The 24,043-nt window shown below is 39.9% G+C and overlaps 1 protein-coding gene across 2 annotated transcripts in view; it reads right to left on the bottom strand.

Moving 5' to 3' along the window:
* The window catches only part of pknox2 (pbx/knotted 1 homeobox 2), a 161,771-nt gene that overhangs the window by 53,754 nt on the left and 83,974 nt on the right, over positions 1-24,043 (bottom strand). For both annotated transcript variants that reach the window (XM_060909706.1, XM_060909708.1), the window contains exons 3-4: positions 7,124-7,232; positions 2,464-2,600 (exon numbers count right to left, since the gene is read on the bottom strand). In XM_060909706.1, coding sequence (XP_060765689.1) covers positions 2,464-2,600; positions 7,124-7,210 — 224 coding nt within the window. In that variant the 5' untranslated portion in view covers positions 7,211-7,232. The remainder of the gene's footprint in view (positions 1-2,463; positions 2,601-7,123; positions 7,233-24,043) is intronic.

The raw sequence follows: 24,043 nt of genomic DNA, 5'->3' as shown, positions 1-24,043 counted from the left end.
GTTTTGGTGGGCGGCCTTCTCGTCAGTTTTGTAGTGGTGTCATATTCTTTCCATTTTGCTATAATGGATTTAATGGTGCTCCATGGGATATTCAAAGTTGGGGATATTTTTTTAATAACTCAACCCTGATCCACACTTCTCCACAATTTTGTCTCTGACCTGTTTGGAGTGCACCTTGGTTTTCATGTTTCTTGGTTAGTAGTGTTGCAGAGTCAGGGTCCTTCCAGAACAGGTTGATTTATACAGACATCATGTGACAGAACAGGTGACACTTTGATTGCACACAGATGGATCTTAATCAACTAATTATGTGACTTATGAAGTTAATTGGTTGGACCAGCTCTTATTTAGGGGTTTCATACGAAAGGGGGTGAATACGAGAGGTGTGACGATTAATTGATCCCCAATCTATCGATCCATTTCAATTTGCGATTCAAAAATCGATTAAAATTTAATGAATCACAATTCACTGATGATTCACTAATCTCGTCTCGTCTTCATCTGCTTTATCCGGGGCCGGGTCACGGAGGCAGTAGTTTGAGCATGGAAGCCCAAACTTCCCTTTCCCCAGACACCTCGGCCAGCTCCTCGGGAAGAACACCGAGGCGTTCCCAGGCCAGCCGAGAGACATAGTCCCTCCAGCGTGTCCTGGGTCTTCCCCAGGGCCTCCTCCCAGGGGGACATGCCTGGAACACCTCCCCAGGGAGGCGTCTAGGAGGCATCCGAAAGAGATGCCCGAGCCACCTCAGCTGATTCCTCTCGATGTGGAGGAGCAGCGGCTCTATATATGATGATTCACTAATAATACCTAATTTCATCTCGATAACCCTAGATGCATAACAAATTTCAACAAACAGCATAATTTTGATATTAAAAATTTGATTCGGTATCCGGAGCTGTACATGGGCGCAGTCATGCTTGTGGTTGCTATAGCAATATCGCGAGATCACGCGTTGCTTTGTGAACAACATGGCGGACGACTCGGAATTCCTGAAGCCAACGGCTTTTAAAAGCCCAGTTTGGCGGCATTTCTTACAATCTCAGTGCCTTATGTACTCTCTGGACAATGAATGTTGTGTCTCAAGAGGTGGTATTCACTTTAACACAAGTGACAGTATTCTTGTGTTGTCAAAGATTGAGGCAAAAAAGTCATGAAGTTTTCATTGCCTTTTTGTTTCTTTGTGTTTTGTGGTTTGAAAATTAAAATGTGCCAAAAATGACTGAACTGTAATACATTCATAGTTACATTCAAAGTCAATAGAGTGACTGGAGTCTGAATAAAGACTACAAAGGCAACACTACTTGTTTGTTTTTTATTGCTCTACATTTCTAGTCCGAAAGTTAACAGAATATTGACAATGATTTGCATCAGTTATACAACAGAGGACAAAAAAAATGTGAATTGTGATTCAAATCGAATCGGAAGGTCAAAATTGTGATTCAAATTGAATTGTGAAAAAACTGAATCGTCACACCTCTAGTGATTACCTATGCACACTCCAGTTTTCTGGGGTATTTTTTTCATCTTAATTATTGTTTGTGTCACAATAAAACAACAATTTGCACGTTTAAAGTGGTAGGCATGTTGTGCAAATCAAATGGTGCTAACCCCAAAAAAATCAATTTTAATTCCAGCTTGTAATACGACAAAACAGGACAAACACCAAGGGGGATGAATACTTTTGCAAGGCACTGTACATCACTCAAAGCTACGTCTCAGTTAGCTGGATAGATTGTTGCTAATAAAATACAAACATCCAAGCATCCATGTTTTTCTCCACTTTGTAGTTCAAATACACAGAGGTCAAAACTGACTTAATTTTAATTATTACATGGCTTAATTGGCTGATCTGTTAATTACAGCATTGTACGGTCTGATATTTCTGTATAACAGACTGTTGCTATGGACCATGCCATTAGTGGAAGCAATAAAATCACTTTTAAATCAGTGAGATCATTCTTTTTTTATAGTAAGTAGCTATGTAATACTTACGTAGTATGTAATAAGCGGAATAATGTACAGCGAGCCGGTCACTGTTATGAAATAAACCCCTTCAGGGTCATTCAAGACCCCTCCACTTCTTGTCAGCATCCTGCATCACCCTGTTTGGGTTTATTTCACTATAGTGGCTGGCTCGGTGTACATTATCTGTTATATGATTCATTCTGACTTCTCACTTCTGAGTTACGTCAAACAGTAATAGTTGCTAAGCTCGTCTCACTTTAATTAGTTCTGCTTGGTAGGAGGGAGAAGTCCATGTTTTACTTGCAGTTGAAATTCACCTCATAAGCAATAGAATGATCTGGTAAACTGTACTGATCAATGTTCATTGACAAAGATGGATGCATTTACCAGAAAAGTATTATATGACTTTCATACAACTGCTATCATTACGGTGAACATTATATTCCAGCTTTCCATTAACCATCATGACTCTCAATATAACAACAGTTTGATTTCACCTGTAAACAGCCCTTTTGTCTGACTCCAGCTGGGCCTGCGGGTCAAGAGTCACGCTGAGCGGGGCAGCCCCTGCACCCGACGCCGCTGAGATGTGGACCTGCTGGGCCTTAGTGTTTTGTTGTGCAGTGCCTGTCATCTGTGGTAAGAGACACAACACAGCACCTCAAGCTAAATACAGCAGCATTAGTCCTACATTTCCACATTTACACCAGAAAACCTAAGCCAGTTTTTCTCCCTTGCTCTAAATATTACAGAAATACGTACTGCGCATGCTCTTACTGGATCACTGCCAGTTACTGTCATTTTATCAGATTAGGTTTTGGGGCCGCATCAGTTTTGATCATTTCAAATGGATTAAGACTCTTTATCCAGTACAAGAGGGAATACAGGCACAGTAATCTGGTTTGCCATCATTTCTAAGAAGAAAGGAAGAAAACAGATGTTCCATCTTATTTTTTTCTCTCTGAAAGGCTCAAGGCATAAACTAGAATAAAACGCTTCTCAATGCGCACACTTATTCAGAGAGCTAATGTTTCTGCCTCTGTGTCCTGTATGGACAATATAACATCACTGACAGCGGCATATGGTCTAATTAAATCGTAGAAGGTAATTTCAACACTCGACCCCTAAATTTTAATGTAGGTCAAACTTTACATTAAAAACTACTTTTCCCTTCTTAGTCACCACATAAATCTGCAGTACGAAAGTCCTTGCCCTTTCCTGCCTGTTGTCAAACCTGTTGTCGAATGCAGAAAGACATCTGTTTGTCAGGAGTTACTTTGCTTGTTTACAATGTTCTCATCCTCCTCTCACTCCACTTCCTTCCTGCCCACTTTCTTTTTCTCCTCTTCCTGATGAGGTTCTGAACGCAACACCCCCTCCCCCCAGCCCTACTGCATGGGTTTTATATGGGCTTTGGTGGGTGGGTGGATTGATTTGAGCAGAACGGGAGGGGTTTCCTGGGTGCTGGAAGACTTAATCCTAGCCTCAAATGGGAAATAAATTAGCTTCTTCACACTTAACTAGCTCTCATTTGCATGTCTCCATCAGAGTGCTGCGTTCCACTCTCCCCCAGCACTAATCCTCAGGGTGTAGAGATGCACTAGTTAGACAGGGAAGAGCAGAAGGAGGTGCAGCGATGAAGTTTTCTCCATTCACACATGCTAGGAACAAGGTAGGTGATGACCTGATATAGTAAAGGTTGTCCCTGACTACAGGCTCTTTACCTGTATATGATGTCAGTTTTGAGTCCTGGAGCCACATCTGTACAAAGTCTTGCATTCTACCTCATTTAACACACTCAATTCAACTCATCAGCTAATTACCCAGGGCCCTCATTGAGTGTGTTTGAATAGAAAAGCACTAATTTGTGCAGGGCTGTGGCCCTCCAGGACCTGAGATTGACGCAGGTGATGTCGCAGGATGGAGGATCTCTTTTTCCTACTCATTTGTGTCCAACAGTGTTAGCACTATAGCTCTGAAATGAGCTCAGCCTGCCAAACACTCTGGATGAGAATTATTGACCTAACCTTGGAAGCAGATCAAAGCTTATAGACACAGATGTATTCTTTTTAAAGGCTAACACCAAAAAAAGCAAAGCAAAGTAATGTTTGTGGTTTGAAAATAGCCAAGTAAGGCTGATCCAAAGTTTCTGGAAACTGAAATTTCCCCTGTGTATTTTAATGCTTATGTAAAGCTTAGGGTTTTGACTTTTAAAGATTTTTTACTCCATTTTTCTCCCAATTTGTTTATTTGCCAGTTCCCGCCCACTATCTAGCTTACTCCTATCACACAACAGCACACAACTAGGGAGGATGAAGGCTAGCATGCGTCTCCTCCAAGAGAGTTGAAACCACTCACCACATCTTTTCAAACTGCTGCTCATCTTCTACATTGAACACAGTTGAAGGAAAGTGAAAGAAAAATGCCTACACGATGCACATGACTGTCAAGTGTCACTCTGATTGACACGGGAGAGAGTATGTCATCTCTCCCACCCAGAGAGCAGGACCAATTTTGCATGACCAGTGTCACAGGCTTTGTTTTTTTTGTTTGTTTGTTTGTTTGGTCTGTTCCACAAGCCCATGATTTTTTGTAACAGTGTAATTAAGGCCGATGCTCAAAGAGTTCGCCTAGTGGTTAGCATGTCCACCTCTCAATTGGGAGATCGTGAGTGCCACTTGTGATCGGGTCACACCAAGGACCATCATAAAAATGGTACCTGCTGCCATCTGGCAAGGCATGCTGCAGTACAGATGTGAGTAGGGAATCAAACTCTCATGGTTACCAGAGGACCAGCCCCCCCCGTAACCCTAGCTAGGTAATAGGCGAGAGACTGAGGGCTACTGAAACGGAGATCGGCGCCACCCGATGTGCCTTGATGGCATGGGAAGGACGTTTTTGTTGCTCTTAGGCCTGGACGACTTCATTCCTTTAATTCAAAAAATGCCTTAAATTTTCTATATAATATAAGGCCACATCAATATTTATGAAGACTGTTGTTGTCCCTTTTGATGTCAAGTTGCTAAAGCCCCCATGTCATAATTTTTGTTATGGTTGTGATATGAGTATGACTATGTTATGACATCATGAGAACTGACATTGCAGCTCAATGTGCTTTAGCCTTTAATTAAAAATAGTTTCATATTTATGCTTTTAGAAAATAATGTTATGGATATTTTTCACAACAGAGAAAAGTCTTCATGAAGTCTGAACATAAGTCAACTAAAATATTTCATAAAGCTCATAAAAGTGTTATAAATTCACCTAAAATCCTAAAATTATTTGCATGTCAGTATTTATAATTAACATGTGACCTTCAGTTGTGCACAAGATTTATTTTATGATTACCGCCGCCAACTTTGTTGGAGGAGGTTATATCTTCTCCTCCATTTTTTTCTTTGTTTGTTTGTATGTCTGTTCCCAACATAACTCAAAAAGTAGTGAACGGATGTTGATGAAATTTTGAGGAAAGGTGAGCCATGTGCCAAGGAACAATTGATTAGACGCTGATGCAAATCCAGATATGTATGTAAACATAGCAAACATCTGGATAATATGTGGCTTAGCGGAGGTATGCACTCTACTGAGTGCCCTTCTAGCTAATCTTTGAGTTGACATTTTTGGTTTAAACTTGTTTCATAGAAAAGTTTCACTTTGTTTGATGGTTTGAATCATGTCTACCTAAAGTGACCAGTGCAGTAGTGCTTTAGTCCGTTAGTCTGTCCAGCTGTCTGACCTCCTCATCTGTACACTATGCTCAAACATATCAGCTTCCAAAAATTTCATGCTAAAACCACCGTCCTCAATCAGCAACACTACTTTTTATCTTATAGTTCATTAACTAACTACTTTGGGTCTGGTGTCTACTGTCTTCACTATATCTATGTTGTATTTGTCATCAATATGATTTTGAACATAGACAATGATGAGTCAAAAAATGTTTTTTTCACGAACAATGAAACCTGATCATTATCCCTTATCCCTTCTCACTGTGCAGTTTTCCTTTAGGAACTAATAAAAGTAGCATTTTATGACAGTTGCTATTGTAATAAGGCTTTATAAGTGTATCTAAGTTTATATTAGTGGTTATAAGAATATTACATTGATATTATGTAGCTTCATGATCATTACATTTAAGTCAAATGTTAGCCAAGCTTTTAGTAGACAAAATAAGTTGGAGCATCAGTTAAAATAAAGATAGAAACAAAATGCATTTAGAATACATTAAAAATTATATTGACTATTTTTACTATTTACTGGCGCATCTATTAGAATCTAGATTGTGATCAAATGAGTCGCTCATTCACTCTAAACAAAGTACAGACTATGTCTTTCATAAAGTAGTAAAGTAGCGTAATTTATAATAATGATCATACAATATTTTCATTTTGCTCATTGACTACTGTATATTATTATTATTATTATCCATCCATTATCTGTAGCCAATTATCCTGTACAGGGTCACAGGCAAGCTGGAGCCTATCCCAGCTAAAGCTGGGCATACACTGTGTGATTTTTGGCCCGATTTTGACACGATTTTCACTCGTGTGACTATTTTGGAGATCGGGCCGAGTTTTGGCTCAATCGTGCGTCTCGGATCGTGTAGTACACATGGGGTAACGACAAGCGATTAACACCTCACGACCTCCTCCCGATCGATCGGATGAAAATCAAACCTGTTTGAAATCCTGAGCATCAGATCCAAGCATCAGATCGTATAGTGTGAGAACAAGAATCGTAAGCTGCGTACTGTTTACCCCTGCGATTCACTCGTACAGTGTGAGCAGCAGCTGAATACCGCGATTGAAAAAATCGCACAGTGTATGCCCAGCTTAACGGGGCAAGAGGCCGGGTACACCCTGGACAAGTCGCCAGGTCATCGCAGGATACACATAGACACACAAACAACCATTCACACCTACAGTCAATTTAAAGCCACCAATTAACCTAACTGGCATGTCTTTGGACTGTGGGGGAAACCAGAGCAAACCCATGCAGAGAACATGCAAACTCCACACAGAAAGTCCCCTGTCGGCCGCTGGGCTTGAACCCAGGACCTTCTTGCTGTGAGGCGACAGTGCTAACCACTACACCACCGTGCCGCCCTATTATTATTATTAGTAGTAGTAGTAGTTGTAGTAGTGTTTGATGACTGACCTGTTGGCTCTCTTGATAAGATGGTGGAGGGACGCTCTGTGTGGCCATCATTGTCAGTGCTGGTGCTGGAGGCACATGTTGCATCATGGGAGAGCTTCACATGGAGACCCTGCAAGAAACAAATCAACCCCAGATCAGTATCACATCAACAAGCAATAATAAGTGAATGCTTTCATTCAAAAAAAAAAAGTCAAATAATTGGTAATAAACTACTAGACCTGAAACTGGATTTAGAAGCCAGTCATTGTTGGAACAAAAAGTCAGTTCAACGGGATATTTATCTGAAACATGTCCAATGCAGTCAGGATTCAGGAGCCACCACCAGGTGCTGCTGTACTTATGAAAGAGCTCTCTCTTTCTCTCTCTGACTGTACCTTACACAAATAGTCTGAAACTGAACATTGGCCTTGGTGCATATAAGAAAGTAGATTCTAAATAAGAAGATAAAAGTTGTGTCTGTCTGATATATACAAATTGGGATCCACCATGGGTCCATGATTTTGTTTAAATTCAGGGATGGAACACATCACATCACAACTCGCCTTTATCAAAGTTGTTTTATATAAAGATACATACATACATACATACATACATGTACCTGTAATGTTGTACCAGTATGTGTTAAATAAAACTGTTGAATCTTGAGTCTTCAAGCTGTTCGTGGAATTTTCCAAAATAAAAGGCTCTCAGAGTCCAATAAACAGCTGCAATATTATCATATGCAATTAAGTAAGGATTGTGTCTGTAAAATAAATGTCTGTTGACGGTGACACTTTTTTTTCCTGGTTAAAGGGATCTCTGCATGCTTAACTTTGAGAAGCCCTGCTCTGCAGTACATATATTTTGTTTTTCAGAGCTTAATTACATGCCAACTGACTGGTATTAAGTTATTCCCTTTAGATCAGTGGCTTTCAAAGTGGGGTCTGGGGACCACCATGAGTGTGTTAATCATAGCCAGGAGGTCTGTGATTTGTTAAAATGGTGAAAATCACAATCTACACAAATATAAGTCATATGTATTATAAATTTCTTCTAGTTATAAGCTGATTTGACTGGTCACTTTAATCCAGTGGTTTTAATCCAATCCTCAGTGAAAGTTCACGAATAAAAAGCTATATGAGTGTCATAAATAGCCATAATATTAATGAAATGAGTGGACTGAGTGGGCCTGTGTAATTTATTTTATAGTTAAAGGGCCCCAGGCTGCAAAAGTTTTGAGATCAATATAACAGACTTACAGTAGGCGGGGTTTTTTTTTGTTTGTTTGTTTGTTTGTTTGTTTTAACCTATATTGTAGCTACTAAACAACCTATTTATTCTGTGATCTTGTTAATCCAGAAAAAAAAACTCATCTATTTTAGACCTTTAACTCTAGTGTGCGTTTTCTGGAGGTAAACATAGCAGCAACAAACCAATCAGGAGCTCATTAGCTGTGTTGTCGTAGGAGTATTTGCTGCAGGGTGTGGCAGGACAGGCTCAGGGGATGCTGGATGCTGCAACATCCCTGTTATAGATAATTGGGCCCACGGTGCCCTGTATGATCCCCCAGCCCCTGACATGATACACCCATTCTGAGATCAACACAGTGCCTCATATGCCCTAAATCTCTCACTACACACGCATGCTTGTGTGAGCTGGAGGACAACTTAGATGATGTCAAATTATTATTGATATAAGCATAAAGCTGTCAGTTATATTATGCATGTTATGAATTATGTGATGTCAAATCAAATTAGCACTGAACTGAAATGTGCAGATGATATCATGAAGACTACAGAGAAAATCTGAGTATATCCCATGTTGTCTTGACCATGTGACCAGCTATTAGCAGATTAGTGTTTTCTTGGATTTTGTTATACATTCTGTGATTCCACAGAAAAACAGATGGACTACTTCTTTAAGTTACTTCTGTACAGTCTTACATAGGAAATTCCATAAATCTCTCTTTTATAGATCCATAATTGGCTGTATATTTATACTGATTGTCATGTAAACATTACATGGACCACTCCTTTTGAAGGACTCTATATGCCATATTGATTTTTCCATATAACAAAGTGTCTTCCTTCACTCATCAAATAGAGTTTAGTGTCGTACAAATAAACACACAGTCCTTAATCACATCCAGACCTCTAAACACATGCACCATCAATGCACAGGGCTGGTGCTCGGAGCATTTACACAATAAATAACTAATGGAAAAGTATTCTCTAGTTTTAAAGTTTACTTGGATCCACACCTAGTTTGAGAAGGAGTGCCTAAACACATTGTCTTGTGGAGCTGCAGGATCAATTGTGTGCATCAAGAAATTAGAGTGCACAATTTCCAAATCTAAAATAAAGCAGCAACTGGGTTTGTGATTGATGCAAAATAAAACCCAAGGCTCAAAGGATCACCTGAGCAGGTGGCTTGACAGAATCAGACAGAGATATGAATGTAAAAATAAACAAGGAAATAAACAATGTGACAGAAAGATGCGCACTCTGATTGGCTACTCTACTGCTAGGATATCAGCTCATATACCATGAGTAGAGAAAAACAAAATGGTGCCGTGCATCAAGTTAGATATATCACTTTGTCATCAACTATTTAAAATAAACAGAAAGAGCTAAATCAAAAAATATAGGTCCCCCCCCCAAATATCTCCTATTACACACTCCAGCCCAGTCGGTGGCGGGAATGGACCTTTAAGTTGGTTTGCCAACCGTGAAAAAACCCTAAAGAAGAAGAAGAAAATGGCGGACGGTGTTACTGAACCAACCAAGGACGAAATAAAAACTCTACTTGAAAACAAAACCCCCCAAAAACACATAAAATAAGCAACAAAATATGGAATAAAAATATTTGATGGTAAGAAGGTATCTTTTTTATTTTTCAAGGATTATTATTATCGCATTTTTCACAAATTGCTACTGTAATTTCGCTGGTTTGTTTCCATTCTAAGCGGAAATTATTTTGTCAGACATTTTGTATAAAGTTTTTATTTATCAAATTTGCAAAAACTAAAAATAAAAATGCTCTGTTTCTCAAAATCCAGTGAATGTAGACATACGGTAAACAGTTATTCCACTCAATCTCGTTGTACATGGCTTATAGCCAACTTAGCACTATGCACCTCATCAGCTATCAGCTCATCTACGACTTGACTTCGTGGAGTAACTGTTTTATATACACACACACACATATGGGTGGCACGGTGGTGTAGTGGTTAGCGCTGTCGCCTCACAACAAGAAGGTCCAGGTTCGAGCCCCGTAGCCGACGATCTATGTATCAGCCCTGTGATGACCTGGCGACTTGTCCAGGGTGTACCCTGCCTTTCGCCCATAGTCAGCTGGGATAGGCTCCAGCTTGCCTGCGACCCTGTAGAACAGGATAAAGCGGCTACAGATAATGAGATATAGTACTGTGTAAAAGTCTTAGGCACCCTATTTTTTTCATACAAACTTTGTTATAGATTTCTATTTTATGACTTCTACATTATCGAGTCAGTACAATAATATTTTAGAGCTCCAAATGTTCGTTTTCCAGCACAAAATTAAATGTTACAGAAAAAAAAGTTTGTATCTGAGCAGCATATTACATAAGAGACCACTTTTCAGATTCAAAAAGAAAACATAATGAAGGCTGCTGTGTTTTGATGCAAAATTAAGAAGCAAGTGTGACAGTCAAAGTGTCCAGAAGAACTGTTGCTCGTTCTGCAAGATACTCAGTAAAACCTACAGCTCATTTCCTTATAAAACTGCACTCATTGTACCTGAGACTACTATTTTTTTTAAAGCAAAGGGTTGTCTCACACCAAATACTGACTATGTTTTATTTATTACGGCTTACTGCTGTTTATAGTATTTTTTTAATGTTGAAACATTTCATTTCATTATTTTTAAGCCATTTTTGGTCTACAGCATTTCTTTACATGTGCCTAAGACCTTTGCACACCACTGAATATATATATATATATATATATATATATATATAATCAAAGTCCTTCCCATGCCATGTGGCACATAGGGCAGCGCCTATCTCCATTTCCGTAGCCCTCGGCCTCTCGCCTATTACATAGCTAGGGTTACAGTGGGGGGCTAGTCCTCTGGTAACCACAAGAGTTTGACTCCCCACTCGCATCTGTATTGCAGCATGCCTTGCCAGAAGGCAGTAGGTACCATTTTTATGATGGTCTTTGGTATGACCCGACCGTGAGTAGGACTCACGATCTCCCGATCGAGAGGCGGACACGCTAACCACTAGGCCAACTCCCGGTCATTGAAAAAAAAAAAATATATATATATATATATATATATATATATATATATATATAAAATCAACGTTTTATATACTTCGATGTTGTCATGTATGAGAATGGTTGTCAGAAAGATGATGACAGAAGAGTTGACAAATTATATGAATTATAAAAACATAACCTCCTACATTGAGCAGGGTAGCTGTAATTACTTTAAAACAATACACTGCCATATAAATTATGACCTATATAGTTTTGCTTCTGTGAGGACCTCCCATGAGACAGGTTTATTGGCACTCTGTAACTCAGGAACTGCCTTTGGCTGTCTGTCTCTTCAATTACTGTCAAAGAACAGAGCAAGTACATGATCCAGCTGAGGCAGAGATAATTCATATCTTAAAAAAAAAAAAGTCATGCACAAGGGAGTGGGAATGTTCAAGAAAGCAGACCTGTGAGTCAAGGCAAATCTGCTAGACAAATCTGTCTCTTCTTATACAACAGTGCAGAAACAGCATTAAGACTGTCTTTCTTTCTTCCCTCTCTCTCTCTCTCTTGCACTCTTCCTCTCCGTCTGCCTTCCAGTTTGTTCTCATCCTGGTCACCATGTGTGGAAAAGAACAGAGCAGGCCAACACAAACTACTACCTATTTATGGATGTCTTTCTCATAGTCACTCAAACACACACACACACACACACACACACACATGGATTTAAGGCAACCACTATCGGAACCCTTGTATGTACTCTAACTGTTTTATGTAGGACTTTGGAGGAACGTGAAGACTCTTCCAGCCCAAATTAGATTCTGGCTCAGGGTTGCATATTTTATGAACCTCATCCAAATCATACAAATTGAGGATGTTGTGTGTATGTGTGATTTGTATACTGATTACACACTAAGCCTGTGTTCTCATTCCAAGTGCTATCAGCCAAAAGGCATCTTCACTGTTATCTCTCCTCATTTTAATTGCAAATTTTGGGAGCGAGTTGGTAATTAAATGGAAAATTGCACATTAATTGATGAGACTAAAGATAAAGCTATTCCAATTATTGCACAGTACTTTAGGAGACCTCTCAAGTCTCACTCCCTTGAGTAACGCACTACGTAACGCCACAGCTCTGTAATAATACACAGCCACCAATGTTTTCACACACACACACACACACACACACACACACACACACACACACACACATAAATACACATACACTTTCTAATGAGATAGGAGATCTCCTGGGTCATCATGCAGTCTCACAGGGTAAAGAGTGTGCCCTGATTAAGCTGTGCAGTTTGCCCTTTTAAAAAGCATCACGGCTCTCACGGACATGACACACACATCAGTGATCTCAGTTTATTGACCGATAACAACATATCATCCCTATCCACTGACACACTGCAGCTATCACTCACTCATGTCACTAACCTAATGGACAAAACAGACATGTGTCCTGTGATAACATTGTACACATGACACCCTTCCCTGTAAACCACCATACACACACATACATGCACACATACACACACAGTTAGCCGCTATATCACACAAAGTGCATGAATATAGTGTGAGAACACATCACTGCAGGGAAACACAGGAAATTGCTGCAGGAGAACCTCCAGATCACATGTACTAGTATGTTACATAAAACCACTTGCTGTTCATTTAGCCAAGGAGAAGCATGTGTGAAAAGGGAAATAAAGAAAAAAGGAACACAGAATTATGCATGGAGCACAATTCTCATGAACATCAAAAGCTCATGAACGCGGAGCAAAGGGAGGAAAATTGGTGTCTAATCAGAACGTTGTGAATGGCATTAAAAGCTCTGGAACACTGTCTGACTCACTTGCCTCATGTTTATGACTCCCCCTTTTCTGTAAACGCTCACTGAGTATAGTTTCTTGTGTAGGAAGAAATTTTTGGATGGTTTGATCATGGTACACATCAGTCCCGTTAAGTCACAATCAGCAACAATTGTCTCATTCAGTTCAATCTGATTTGACTCTTTTGTTTCAGTTAATTCAGTTTGATTCTGGTGAATTAGAATCAATGTGATTTGATATTGATTCAAATTAATTCAACTGAAGAATGTTCAAATCTGATTAGATTTGATTCTGAATTAGAATCATTTTTCCTTTGATTTGATTCTATTGGATTTGTTCCAAATACATTTGATTTGATGAAACGTAACTCTCACAGAGTTACGTTTATCAATATCAATAATGATTACCTCACAGAGATAATCATTAGGATAACATCTTTTTCTTTTCGTAATCACTGTGAGATAAGAGGCATTGTGGAGATTTTATAGACATGACTCACTAAAAGTGTCCTAATGTAGAGCTAAATTCAGAATCGGAGACGCTCTACAGAGAATGACCAGCGAAACTGTATAGCTTCTGGTCGATCATGTAGCGCCATCTGACCCTTCAGCGCCAATGATTAGCCTGTCTGATCACTGCAGCTCATTCAGACAAGCGACTTGTGGAGAACAGCTATCGACAAAAGTAATGAACCAATGTCTGACTGTGTGTGCTGTGTGTTTCCGTCTGCTTCTCAACCTTTTTGAGCTTCTTAATTAAACAGTAATTAAAAAACAACCAGGACTACTGAGGCACATCTGAACATTGTGTCCATCTTGTCCTGTCTCTTCAATCTATGCTCAATCTACAAAAATATTATATCCTGCTTACAGACAGGCAAATATGTTTCAACAAAAGGCGAAACAAACACAACAGCATAAAGAGGACTGGTTGTCTTGAGTATCACAAGTATCATATGCATACAGAGAAAATCAGGACCTTCTTCAGAGCAAGACGCAAACTCCTGTGGTGCCAATTAAGAATTTGTATCCAAATAAACACAAATCTGTGGATATGGGTCTTAGATTAGCACTGAAATATTCAACTCCTTTGGGCCTCGGCCTCCCTCTAGCAAAAAGAAAAGCACTGGAAACCCGAATCCATGCATATAAAACAAGGAAGAAAGATAATCTCAGACCAGATCCCTCTTGTTCATGTTATCATATTTATTGAGGCATGAAAGACAAACACTTATCTTAAATAAGTTTGGGAAGTTTGCTACACAGTAATCCTGGAGTGCAGGAGGAAATGGTTTTACTGTTTATAGAGCCCGTTTATCATGCACAGACCGTCTCGCTGTCACCGAGCCAAATTTCACATCTGTCAAGAGCTTTATATCTGTGTACTTGCACACAGATGGACAGATTATGGCAACAACAGAGATCAACTTGTTCTGAACATACGTACGGGCTTATACAGCAACTGAATATTTGCAACATTTAATAAAAAAAAAATACTTCACTCATCACCTGCTTCAAAGCTGAGCAGGAGACATGATCTGATAAATACAACGATCATAGCTTTAAGGTGTGTGCACACTAAGTCAGAAGTGTGTCCGATTGCTATTTTTCCGGCTCTCCTTCAGCATAACCTGCTCGGAAGTCTGCCAGCTGCAGATCCTGCAGGGGAACGCAATGAATAATATTAAAACAGCGAGTGCGTCGCAAACGCCCAAATATCATGAATCTTAATGTCTCGAATCAGGGCTTCTCTAAAGTGCATAAATAAAGCAGCCCATCTGAATGTATCTGCTCCATTAGAGGCCAGAGTGTGGGCCCATTTGTGGAGCGCATGGTGCGACGTGGGGGGGCTGAGTCAGAAACGAAGGGAATTATGGGGAGGGGGAGAGGAAGAGGAGAAAGGAGGGTAAAGAGAAGCCTTGTATAGAAGTTGTGGGTCCAGATCAAGGCCCCAGGCCACACACACACACACACACACACACACACACACACACACACACACACACACACACACACACACAATGCTCATTAACCTGTATGAGCTGCAGGTAGGAGATTAAATGTGCTGTACTCATAAAAAGGAAAGAAAAAACACAAAGTATAAAAACATAACTACCCCAAAACAGATGTGCAAACATGGATGCATGCAGCTGCTCCTGCCCTGCCAAAAAAACTTAAAACAAACATGCTATTTGTTGTAAAAGACCTATTTCTTGTTTCTAAACAGTTGCCTAGCTTCAGTGATCTGTAGCTCAATAAGACGTTACAATAAGTTCAATGCACACGTATGAAACACCCAGACAGCATCTACAAAGAGGAGATCACTGCACCATCCATCCAATCTATCTCCAATTTCTGTTTCCTTTGTGTTTATGCTAATGATTGTTTGGATGTAGCGGATCTGGAAATGATTGTGCTGCGGCCTGCTTTTTAAAATTAGATTAAAGTCTTCGTTGAAAATGGGTGCCTTCGAAACTTTGCGTGGAGTGAAATTTTTGTAATTCCCCCCAGCCTGATGGATCGCATGCAAATGACCTCATTAGCATAGCTAAAAGCTTTTTATTATAATTAGCATTTCCTCAATAGAATGCACAAGCATAGCGAGGATGAAAGTAAAAAAAAGAGATGAATTTGCATGTTTACCATTATATTTCACTTGTAAAAACTTTAAAGCAAACAATGCATATTATATAAATGGATTGAGAAAATTAATGAGGTGCGTTCAATAAAGTTGTTTCACCCAGGCTTTATACGTTCTGCTGATGAGGATACGGGAGCGTTAAGGATATCCTCTGGTTTATTTTAAACAGCTTTCCTGGCACCCTGCTAGAGCAAAAGAGACATGGAGCCATACTGTGCATTCAGGCCTCGTCGGCTGTCATTGTTGGGGTTCTTCCTCACTCACAGTTTCTATTCTCATACCCCAGTTCCTTCTGGAACATTTCAGGATCCAGCATAATTGCTGGAACATTGTGAACTGCAACACTTTAAAACATACTGTATGAATGTATCAGAGAGAAATGCTTTTTTTTTTTAATGAAAGATGATCAGAGTATTATGTAGATGAAGTGTCTGATGCAGATAAAGGCAAAATGCTATTAGAAGTAGTCTCTTTTTTTTGGCTTTCAGCCTTCTTGTGTGTATTTCTGCATGATATTTAATATTTATGATTTAGAATGTTTGGGTGTTAAAGCTAAAAAAGGATGTAATATGTCAGGCCTGACACTAATTAGCGGGAAGCAACATACAAAATGGTTGTATAATATTAAAAATCAAACAAAGATGGCTTGATTCCTCACAGAAGCTCATTTTAATTGCCTAAATACAATAATGCAAAATAAGCCAAGATTATATTCTTTATTAATTAGTCCTCTTTCCGTAAAACACATGACCTTTTATGTATGTCCTTTCTAAAGGCCTCTGGTACATGGTGTGTTGGTCTCAGAGTTAGAAAGTGGTGCGTCCCGTGCTTGACACACAGCGCTCACATTTCCTCTCTGTGCTGATAAAAATCGGAATATTGAAGGTTGGAATGCCGCTGAAATTGGAGCTCCAGTGCTCACATAGAGGGAGGGTAATCTTCAAGAGTTTTGCTGTCAAATCATTCCCTAGCGCTCTCATGTTGAGCCGAGATACCATACGGGGACAGTAGAGGCTTTATCTCTGTTTCCATCAGCGTGGTCTTTTTTTAAATGGATACCTCCTAATCTTAACACCAGCATTCCCGCTCCATGTTACTTAGCCAGATTTTGGCTCAACAACCAGTGATTGGTGACAACAGGAGTGGTTTGTATTAAACCGAGGCTAATAACATGTCAAAACTTAGAGTGTTCCAACTAAACTCTTCACACCACTGAAGATGGCTTTTGGTTGGTGACTCACTGACTGATGGAAACAGAAGCTTTTTCTGACAGATTTTCTACCCACTTAGTTTGCCATCAATCAATTTCCAATGCTTGGATGTTAATGGAATACGGTGCCTTTGCTGGGAAATGGGCCACAACCAAAGGTCTGCTTTCGGAAAACTACTGTATGAGTCTGAACCGCAGAAACAGAGTCATGGGAGGGGATGGGGGGTGGGGTGGGCTGAGGAGGTAAAACAATCGGGGCTGGTTGGAGAAAGTGGGGCAGGTAGGTAGGGAAAGAGTGATAGGAGAAAAAAAATATGAGATACGTGAGAGAACAGCATGGCTTTGGCAGTAGGGCATACTTGTGACAGTAGGGTTACAGAATGGGCAATGCTTCATGCAAAGCATTGCTGTCCCATTCGTCGCTTGAAAACTTTGTGAGCATCTATGTATGTATATGTGTTTGTTTGCATGGAGATGCAGAGAGACAGAGAGAGAGAAAGTGAAAGAGAGAAGCAATAGGGGGCTAATGAGAAGGGAGATTATCACACAGAGACTCTGAGCGCTCTGATTGTCAGCAGACTCATAATGAAGAGGTTAGTGTTCGGTTTCAAAAGAGAACCCATAGAAAACGCCACAGCAGGCGCATACACATGGACCAGCCAAGAGGATCGAATGATTACCATGGAGCACATGTGGTGAAGAGGTTAGCACCACAGATGCCCTATCGTACCTTACGGGTATAACAGAGAGAGAGATAAGGAAACAGAGAGAGTTGAGAGGTCAGAGAGACAGTCAAGAATACAGTTATTTCAATGACCATGGGCCATGAGGCAGGTTCAAGGGTTATACTTGGTGAGATGAGCTTTAAGACGGTAGGATAGTAAATCATGAGAGGAAAAGGAATGGTAGACACAGAATCAAAACACTGCAGCTTCTGAAAACCTTGACCGATTGTATATGTTTGACAAAATAGGCTGAAATACTTTACCACACAATGGTGTTACGAGAAGAAATAGTCAGTGGCTATACAGTAGAAAGATTTTTGAGAATTTAAGCAAACTGTTAATAAACTCAGAACTGTATTGTCAGCATTACATCCTCAAGGTTATTCAGTGCATTTTAGCACTGACTTAAATAACATCAATATCAGTGGTGAACCATTGCTATTAGAGCTGGGACTTCAGTTCAGCCAGAACTTAGCCAGACACACCAAAAATGCAACAGGGCAAAGGATTTTGCAAGGGATTAGCGGCAGGCTGCCAGGTCACTCCATTATGTGTAGCTGTCAATGTTGATTTTAAAAGTAACAAAGTAAATTACATAGGGAAATGAATACTTAAATATGAGTGAAAAATACTGTGGGTGTGCGTGGAAGAAGAATCTGGAGATAGAAATCTTAGTTTCTCGGTCATTAGCCTGTGTTACCTGCTCTCAATAGCACTGGCTTGACCGCTTTATTAGCATTCGCTAACACTACTGATGAACGCTACACTGGCTGGAAGGTGACTTCAGTGCTGTGCTAACAGTACCGGCTTGCAGTTAAGCTAGCGTTGGTCTTCGAGAAGGCCGAGGGTGATCAAATTTTGGTCCCTCCCACTATAAATCAAACTCTGATTGGTTAATTCATCTGTCACTTCCTACATAAACATACACTGCCATGGCCTTCTGTCCCGGCAATGAAGTCCTAACCAATGAGTGAGCCAGCTCTAAACTCTTCTCAGCCTAGAGACAACAAACAAAAATATCTCATTGGATAACTCTATTTTAATGTTTTCAGGACAGTAACCCTTTCATTTCTGAAGCAAATCTGAGAGAAAATGAGGCCAAATTAGAAGAGAATAATTATAATGAAATTATGAAAGAATGAAAGTAATTAAAGAATGAAAGAAATTAAACATTTTAAATGCTGATATGTTTCAGCCTTCTCTGAAGGCCTAGAAAGCTTTGACGGTTCCCCTCTGATCAATATCACCACAATGTCAACTTCTTTTTCATTAAAAAAAAGTTAAAAAGAAGCATTCATTTCCCAATAATTCTCAATTCTGTGAATTGTCCAGGTCAGGGTCACAGTGGCTCTAGAAGAGTGGGAATAGACCCTGGCACCATGGACACAGAGAAAACCAGAGAATCCTGAAGAAACCCAAACGGACATAGAGAAGCCATGAAAAACTACAGAGAGACAGTAATCTGAGCTCACGATTGACCCGGGGACCTTTGGGCTGCAGGGCAGAAATGCAACCAGAATAATTTGCAAATATTTTAAAATGTGTAACATGAACAGGAATCGGCGGCACGGTGGTGTAGTGGTTAGCGCTGTCGCCTCACAGCAAGAAGGTCCTGGGTTCGAGCCCCGGGACCGGCGAGGGCCTTTCTGTGCGGAGTTTGCATGTTCTCCCCGTGTCCGCGTGGGTTTCCTCCGGGTGCTCCGGTTTCCCCCACAGTCCAAAGACATGCAGGTTAGGTTAACTGGTGACTCTAAATTGACCGTAGGTGTGAATGTGAGTGTGAATGGTTGTCTGTGTCTATGTGTCAGCCCTGTGATGACCTGGCGACTTGTCCAGGGTGTACCCCGCCTTTCGCCCGTAGTCAGCTGGGATAGGCTCCAGCTTGCCTGCGACCCTGTAGAAGGATAAAGCGGCTAGAGATAATGAATGAATGAATGAATGAATGAACAGGAATCGTTTTAAATGTTAGTCAATGTTCGTCAGTATGGATTGTATATGCAAAATATATATGCAAAGTTTATGAAAGTTATCAGATACCTTCAATTTCCCTCGATCAATTGGTAATCAAACTGATTGGCCATCTTATGCAATCAGACACAACATTTCACTCATATCTGCCTCAGTTGATTTACTCTTATGTACAGTACATGAATGTTTTTCAGGTCATTAACAGCTTATTAGGCTGCATGTACAGTAAAGCTGGGTATTGTGGGGCATTAGAGGGGCTATAATCAAATCTGTGTAAAATGATGTGTGATAGATTTGTCCTCAGATAGACTTTAACTTTAACTTCAACCTGTATTGATCCTAGTGAAGTGAAAATCACCAACTCCAAGAACTTTCAGCCTCACATGCATCATAAAGTTTCTTGAAAAGCCAACATGCGCTGCCATGAGGCCTTTTTCTGTTTTTCTATTTCTGGGTACTCTATTGTTATTTGACTCTGGACACAGTGAAGAAGCCAGTAAGTTAATCCATATTGTCACATTTGATTATACCAGAGAAATGAACTTGTATGCTGAATGTGAATGCTTAATTAGTCAAGGCAGAAAGATTTACTCACTCCATTGTATTTGCTTCACTAATGCTTCCCACCCACCATTTTCATGGCATGTAGGAGTTCATTATCTACCGCCTGTGTGGTCTCATATAAAGCTTTGATGGAAAAAGGAATAATTAAGTAATATCCTACAAGCAAGTGTTGTTGTACTGAATATCAGAGCAGTTTTGGTGCTGATATTCAGTACAACAGCACTATTGTGAGGGTGATATTGCTTTTATATAACAGTTCTATAAACAAGAAATTAATATTGAGTAATTTATAGCACAATATGGTCAATTACTATACATACAGGACACTTTTTCTATGGAATAAAAACGTGTATTCTATTCCCTTCTAGCAGGTTTCATTCATTTGGTTTGACAGCATGCAATATTGTTAGCATATCGCTTATCCTACGTGTATTACGTCACTCTACCCAATGGAGAATGAGCGTTGAATATGGTTTACGATATTGCATGGTTGTCAAGACATGACTTCACATTCGAAGACGTAAAACTTCTGTGCTAGCGAGTGACTGTGACAATTTGCAAACAAACATGGCCACCAGGTTTGCTTCATTAAAAACAGAAGATTTTGAGAGAATTTTGAAAGAGAAAGATGCTTGAACATCTGAAAGAAATGTGTATGTAGGATAATACTAAAGCTGTCCACCAAATTTCATCCAAATCTGTTGACTACTTTTTGAGTTACACTGGGGACAGACAAAAAAAAAAAAATCCCTGAATTGTTCCTTGGTCCATGGCTCACCTTTTCTCAAAATTTTTATCCAAATCCATTCACTACTTTCTGAGTTTCATTGGGAACAGGCAAACAAACAGAGGTGAAAACACAACCTCTTCCAACAAACTTGGCGGAGGTAACAAAATCACCAGTACAACCCCGATTCCAAAAAAGTTGGGACAAAGTACAAATTGTAAATAAAAACAGAATGCAATAATTTACAAATCTCAAAAACTGATATTGTATTCACAATAGAACACAGACAACATATCAAATATCGAAAGTGAGATATTTTGAAATTTCATGCCAAATATTGGCTCATTTGAAATTTCATGACAGCAACACATCTCAAAAAAGTTGGGACAGGGGCAATAAGAGGCTGGAAAAGTTAAAGGTACAAAAAAGGAACAGCTGGAGGACCAAATTGCAACTCATTAGGTCAATTGGCAATAGGTCATTAACAGGACTGGGTATAAAAAGAGCGTCTTGGAGTGGCAGCAGCTCTCAGAAGTAAAGATGGGAAGAGGATCACCCTTAATTCTGCGCTGACAAATAGTGGAGCAATATCAGAAAGGAGTTCGACAGTGTAAAATTGCAAAGAGTTTGAACATATCATCATCTACAGTGCATAATATCATCAAAAGATTCAGAGAATCTGGAAGAATCTCTGTGCATAAGGGTCAAGGCCGGAAAACCATACTGAGTGCCCGTGATCTTCGGGCCCTTAGACGGCACTGCATCACATACAGGCATGCTTCTGTATTGGAAATCACAAAATGGGCTCAGGAATATTTCCAGAGAACATTATCTGTGAACACAATTCACCATGCCATCCGCCATTGCCAGCTAAAACTCTATAGTTCAAAGAAGAAGCCATATCTAAACATGATCCAGAAGCGCAGATGTCTTCTCTGGGCCAAGGCTCATTTAAAATGGACTGTGGCAAAGTGGAAAACTGTTCTGTGGTCAGACGAATCAAAATTTGAAGTTCTTTATGGAAATCAGGGACGCCGTGTCATTCGGACTAAAGAGGAGAAGGACAGTTGTTATCAGCGCTCAGTTCAGAAGCCTGCATCTTTGATGGTATGGGGTTGCATTAGTGCATGTGGCATGGGCAGCTTACACATCTGGAAAGACACCATCAATGCTGAAAGGTATATCCAGGTTCTAGAGCAACATATGCTTCCATCCAGACAACGTCTCTTTCAGGGAAGACCTTGCATTTTCCAACATGACAATGCCAAACCACATACTGCATCAATTACAGCATCATGGCTGTGTAGAAGAAGGGTCCAGGTACTGAACTGGCCAGCCTGCAGTCCAGATCTTTCACCCATAGAAAACATTTGGCGCATCATAAAACGGAAGATACGACAAAAAAGACCTAAGACAGTTGAGCAACTAGAATCCCACATTAGACAAGAATGGGTTAACATTCCTATCTTGAGCAACTTGTCTCCTCAGTCCCCAGATGTTTACAGACTGTTGTAAAGAGAAAAGGGGATGTCTCACAGTGGTAAACATGGCCTTGTCCCAACTTTTTTGAGATGTGTTGTTGCCATGAAATTTAAAATCACCTAATTTTTCTCTTTAAATGATACATTTTCTCAGTTTAAACATTTGATATGTCATCTATGTTCTATTCTGAATAAAATATGGAATTTTGAAACTTCCACATCATTGCATTCCGTTTTTATTTACAATTTGTACTTTGTCCCAACTTTTTTGGAATTGGGGTTGTATGACAGTAAAATAATGGATTAATTTTGTGATTTTTTTAATAATGTGATTTATTTCAAAGTGTAAAAAATTTTGAAGTGTGCCAAATATGGAACTCTGACCTTAAGTATAACGATCAAACACAAGAACGCTGTTTGGAATTATATTACTTCATTGAAAGCATATGTTTAGAATACTACTGATACACACTGATGAGACAGGAGACATTTTTTTTTCCATTTCTGAAGCTTATAGTCTGGGTAGATGATATGAGGCTATGGCCCAAAGCTAAAACTGATCACATCGCCTGTTTGAAATCGGGTATTTCCATATTACCCACTAAAATGCAGCAATGCAGGTATAGTAAATGGAAAACCACACACCCACTTTAGTTAGCCTCCAGCCATAGCCTCATATCATCTACCAATTTTGTTTTATTTTCTGCTAAAAACATAATACAATTCCCCTCGCCACCTCTCACTGTAAACAATATTATGACTGTAACTACAAACCCGGTTCATGCTATGAAGTATGGAGAAATTTAGATGTGCTGCCCTGAGAATTCTAGTAAATGTAGAACTTGAGTTTTACAATTCTGTGCTGATCATGCCTGACTGCTGGCTAAGAAAGTTAAGGGCAAATGGGTATCACCTGGAAAGAAGGAAGGGACAAGCAAAAAGAGAAAAAGAGTCCAGCGTAGAGGCAAAACGAGCATGGCAAGATAATGAGATTGTGTTTGCTGCTCTTGGCCCCTGCAGCTGATGTTTGTCTTTGTGCGCAGCCCGGAGCTTCAGTGAAAGGAATCCTTGGAAACTCCAAACAATCCAATATTAAATTTCCTGTGCAATGCCACAGGGAGCGAAGGAAACATGCACTGGGGAAAAGGAAGATGGAGCGATGGAGATATAAAGAGAAAGAGGAAACAGAGGAGAGATTCCAGAGAATGAGAAAATGAAGAAGAAAGAGACTGGAGTGGGGGGAGGGAGGAAGAGAGAGACTCATAGAAAGGAAGAGAGAATATGGACTGGGAATTGGAGAGGCTGTTTTGAATGGAAAGCCCCTCTGTCCATCCTCGGCTCGGAGCCAAGTCTCTAACCTGCAGGTGCATCAACAACTGCGGCTGGCCAACTAGCTCCCTCACATCTAATATTACCCTGAGAGCTTCCATGTGGACCTCAGGCAGAAAGACACATTCCTCAGGGTATCTTTAATGTTTTAAATAACACACAGCACAATTTAATGATTAAAACCATTGCTGAATATTTATTTTACTGAAAATGAGGGA

This window comes from Neoarius graeffei, chromosome 25, assembly GCF_027579695.1.
Source record: "Neoarius graeffei isolate fNeoGra1 chromosome 25, fNeoGra1.pri, whole genome shotgun sequence".
NCBI lineage: Eukaryota > Metazoa > Chordata > Actinopteri > Siluriformes > Ariidae > Neoarius > Neoarius graeffei.
This window is presented reverse-complemented; position numbering and strand designations above follow the sequence as displayed.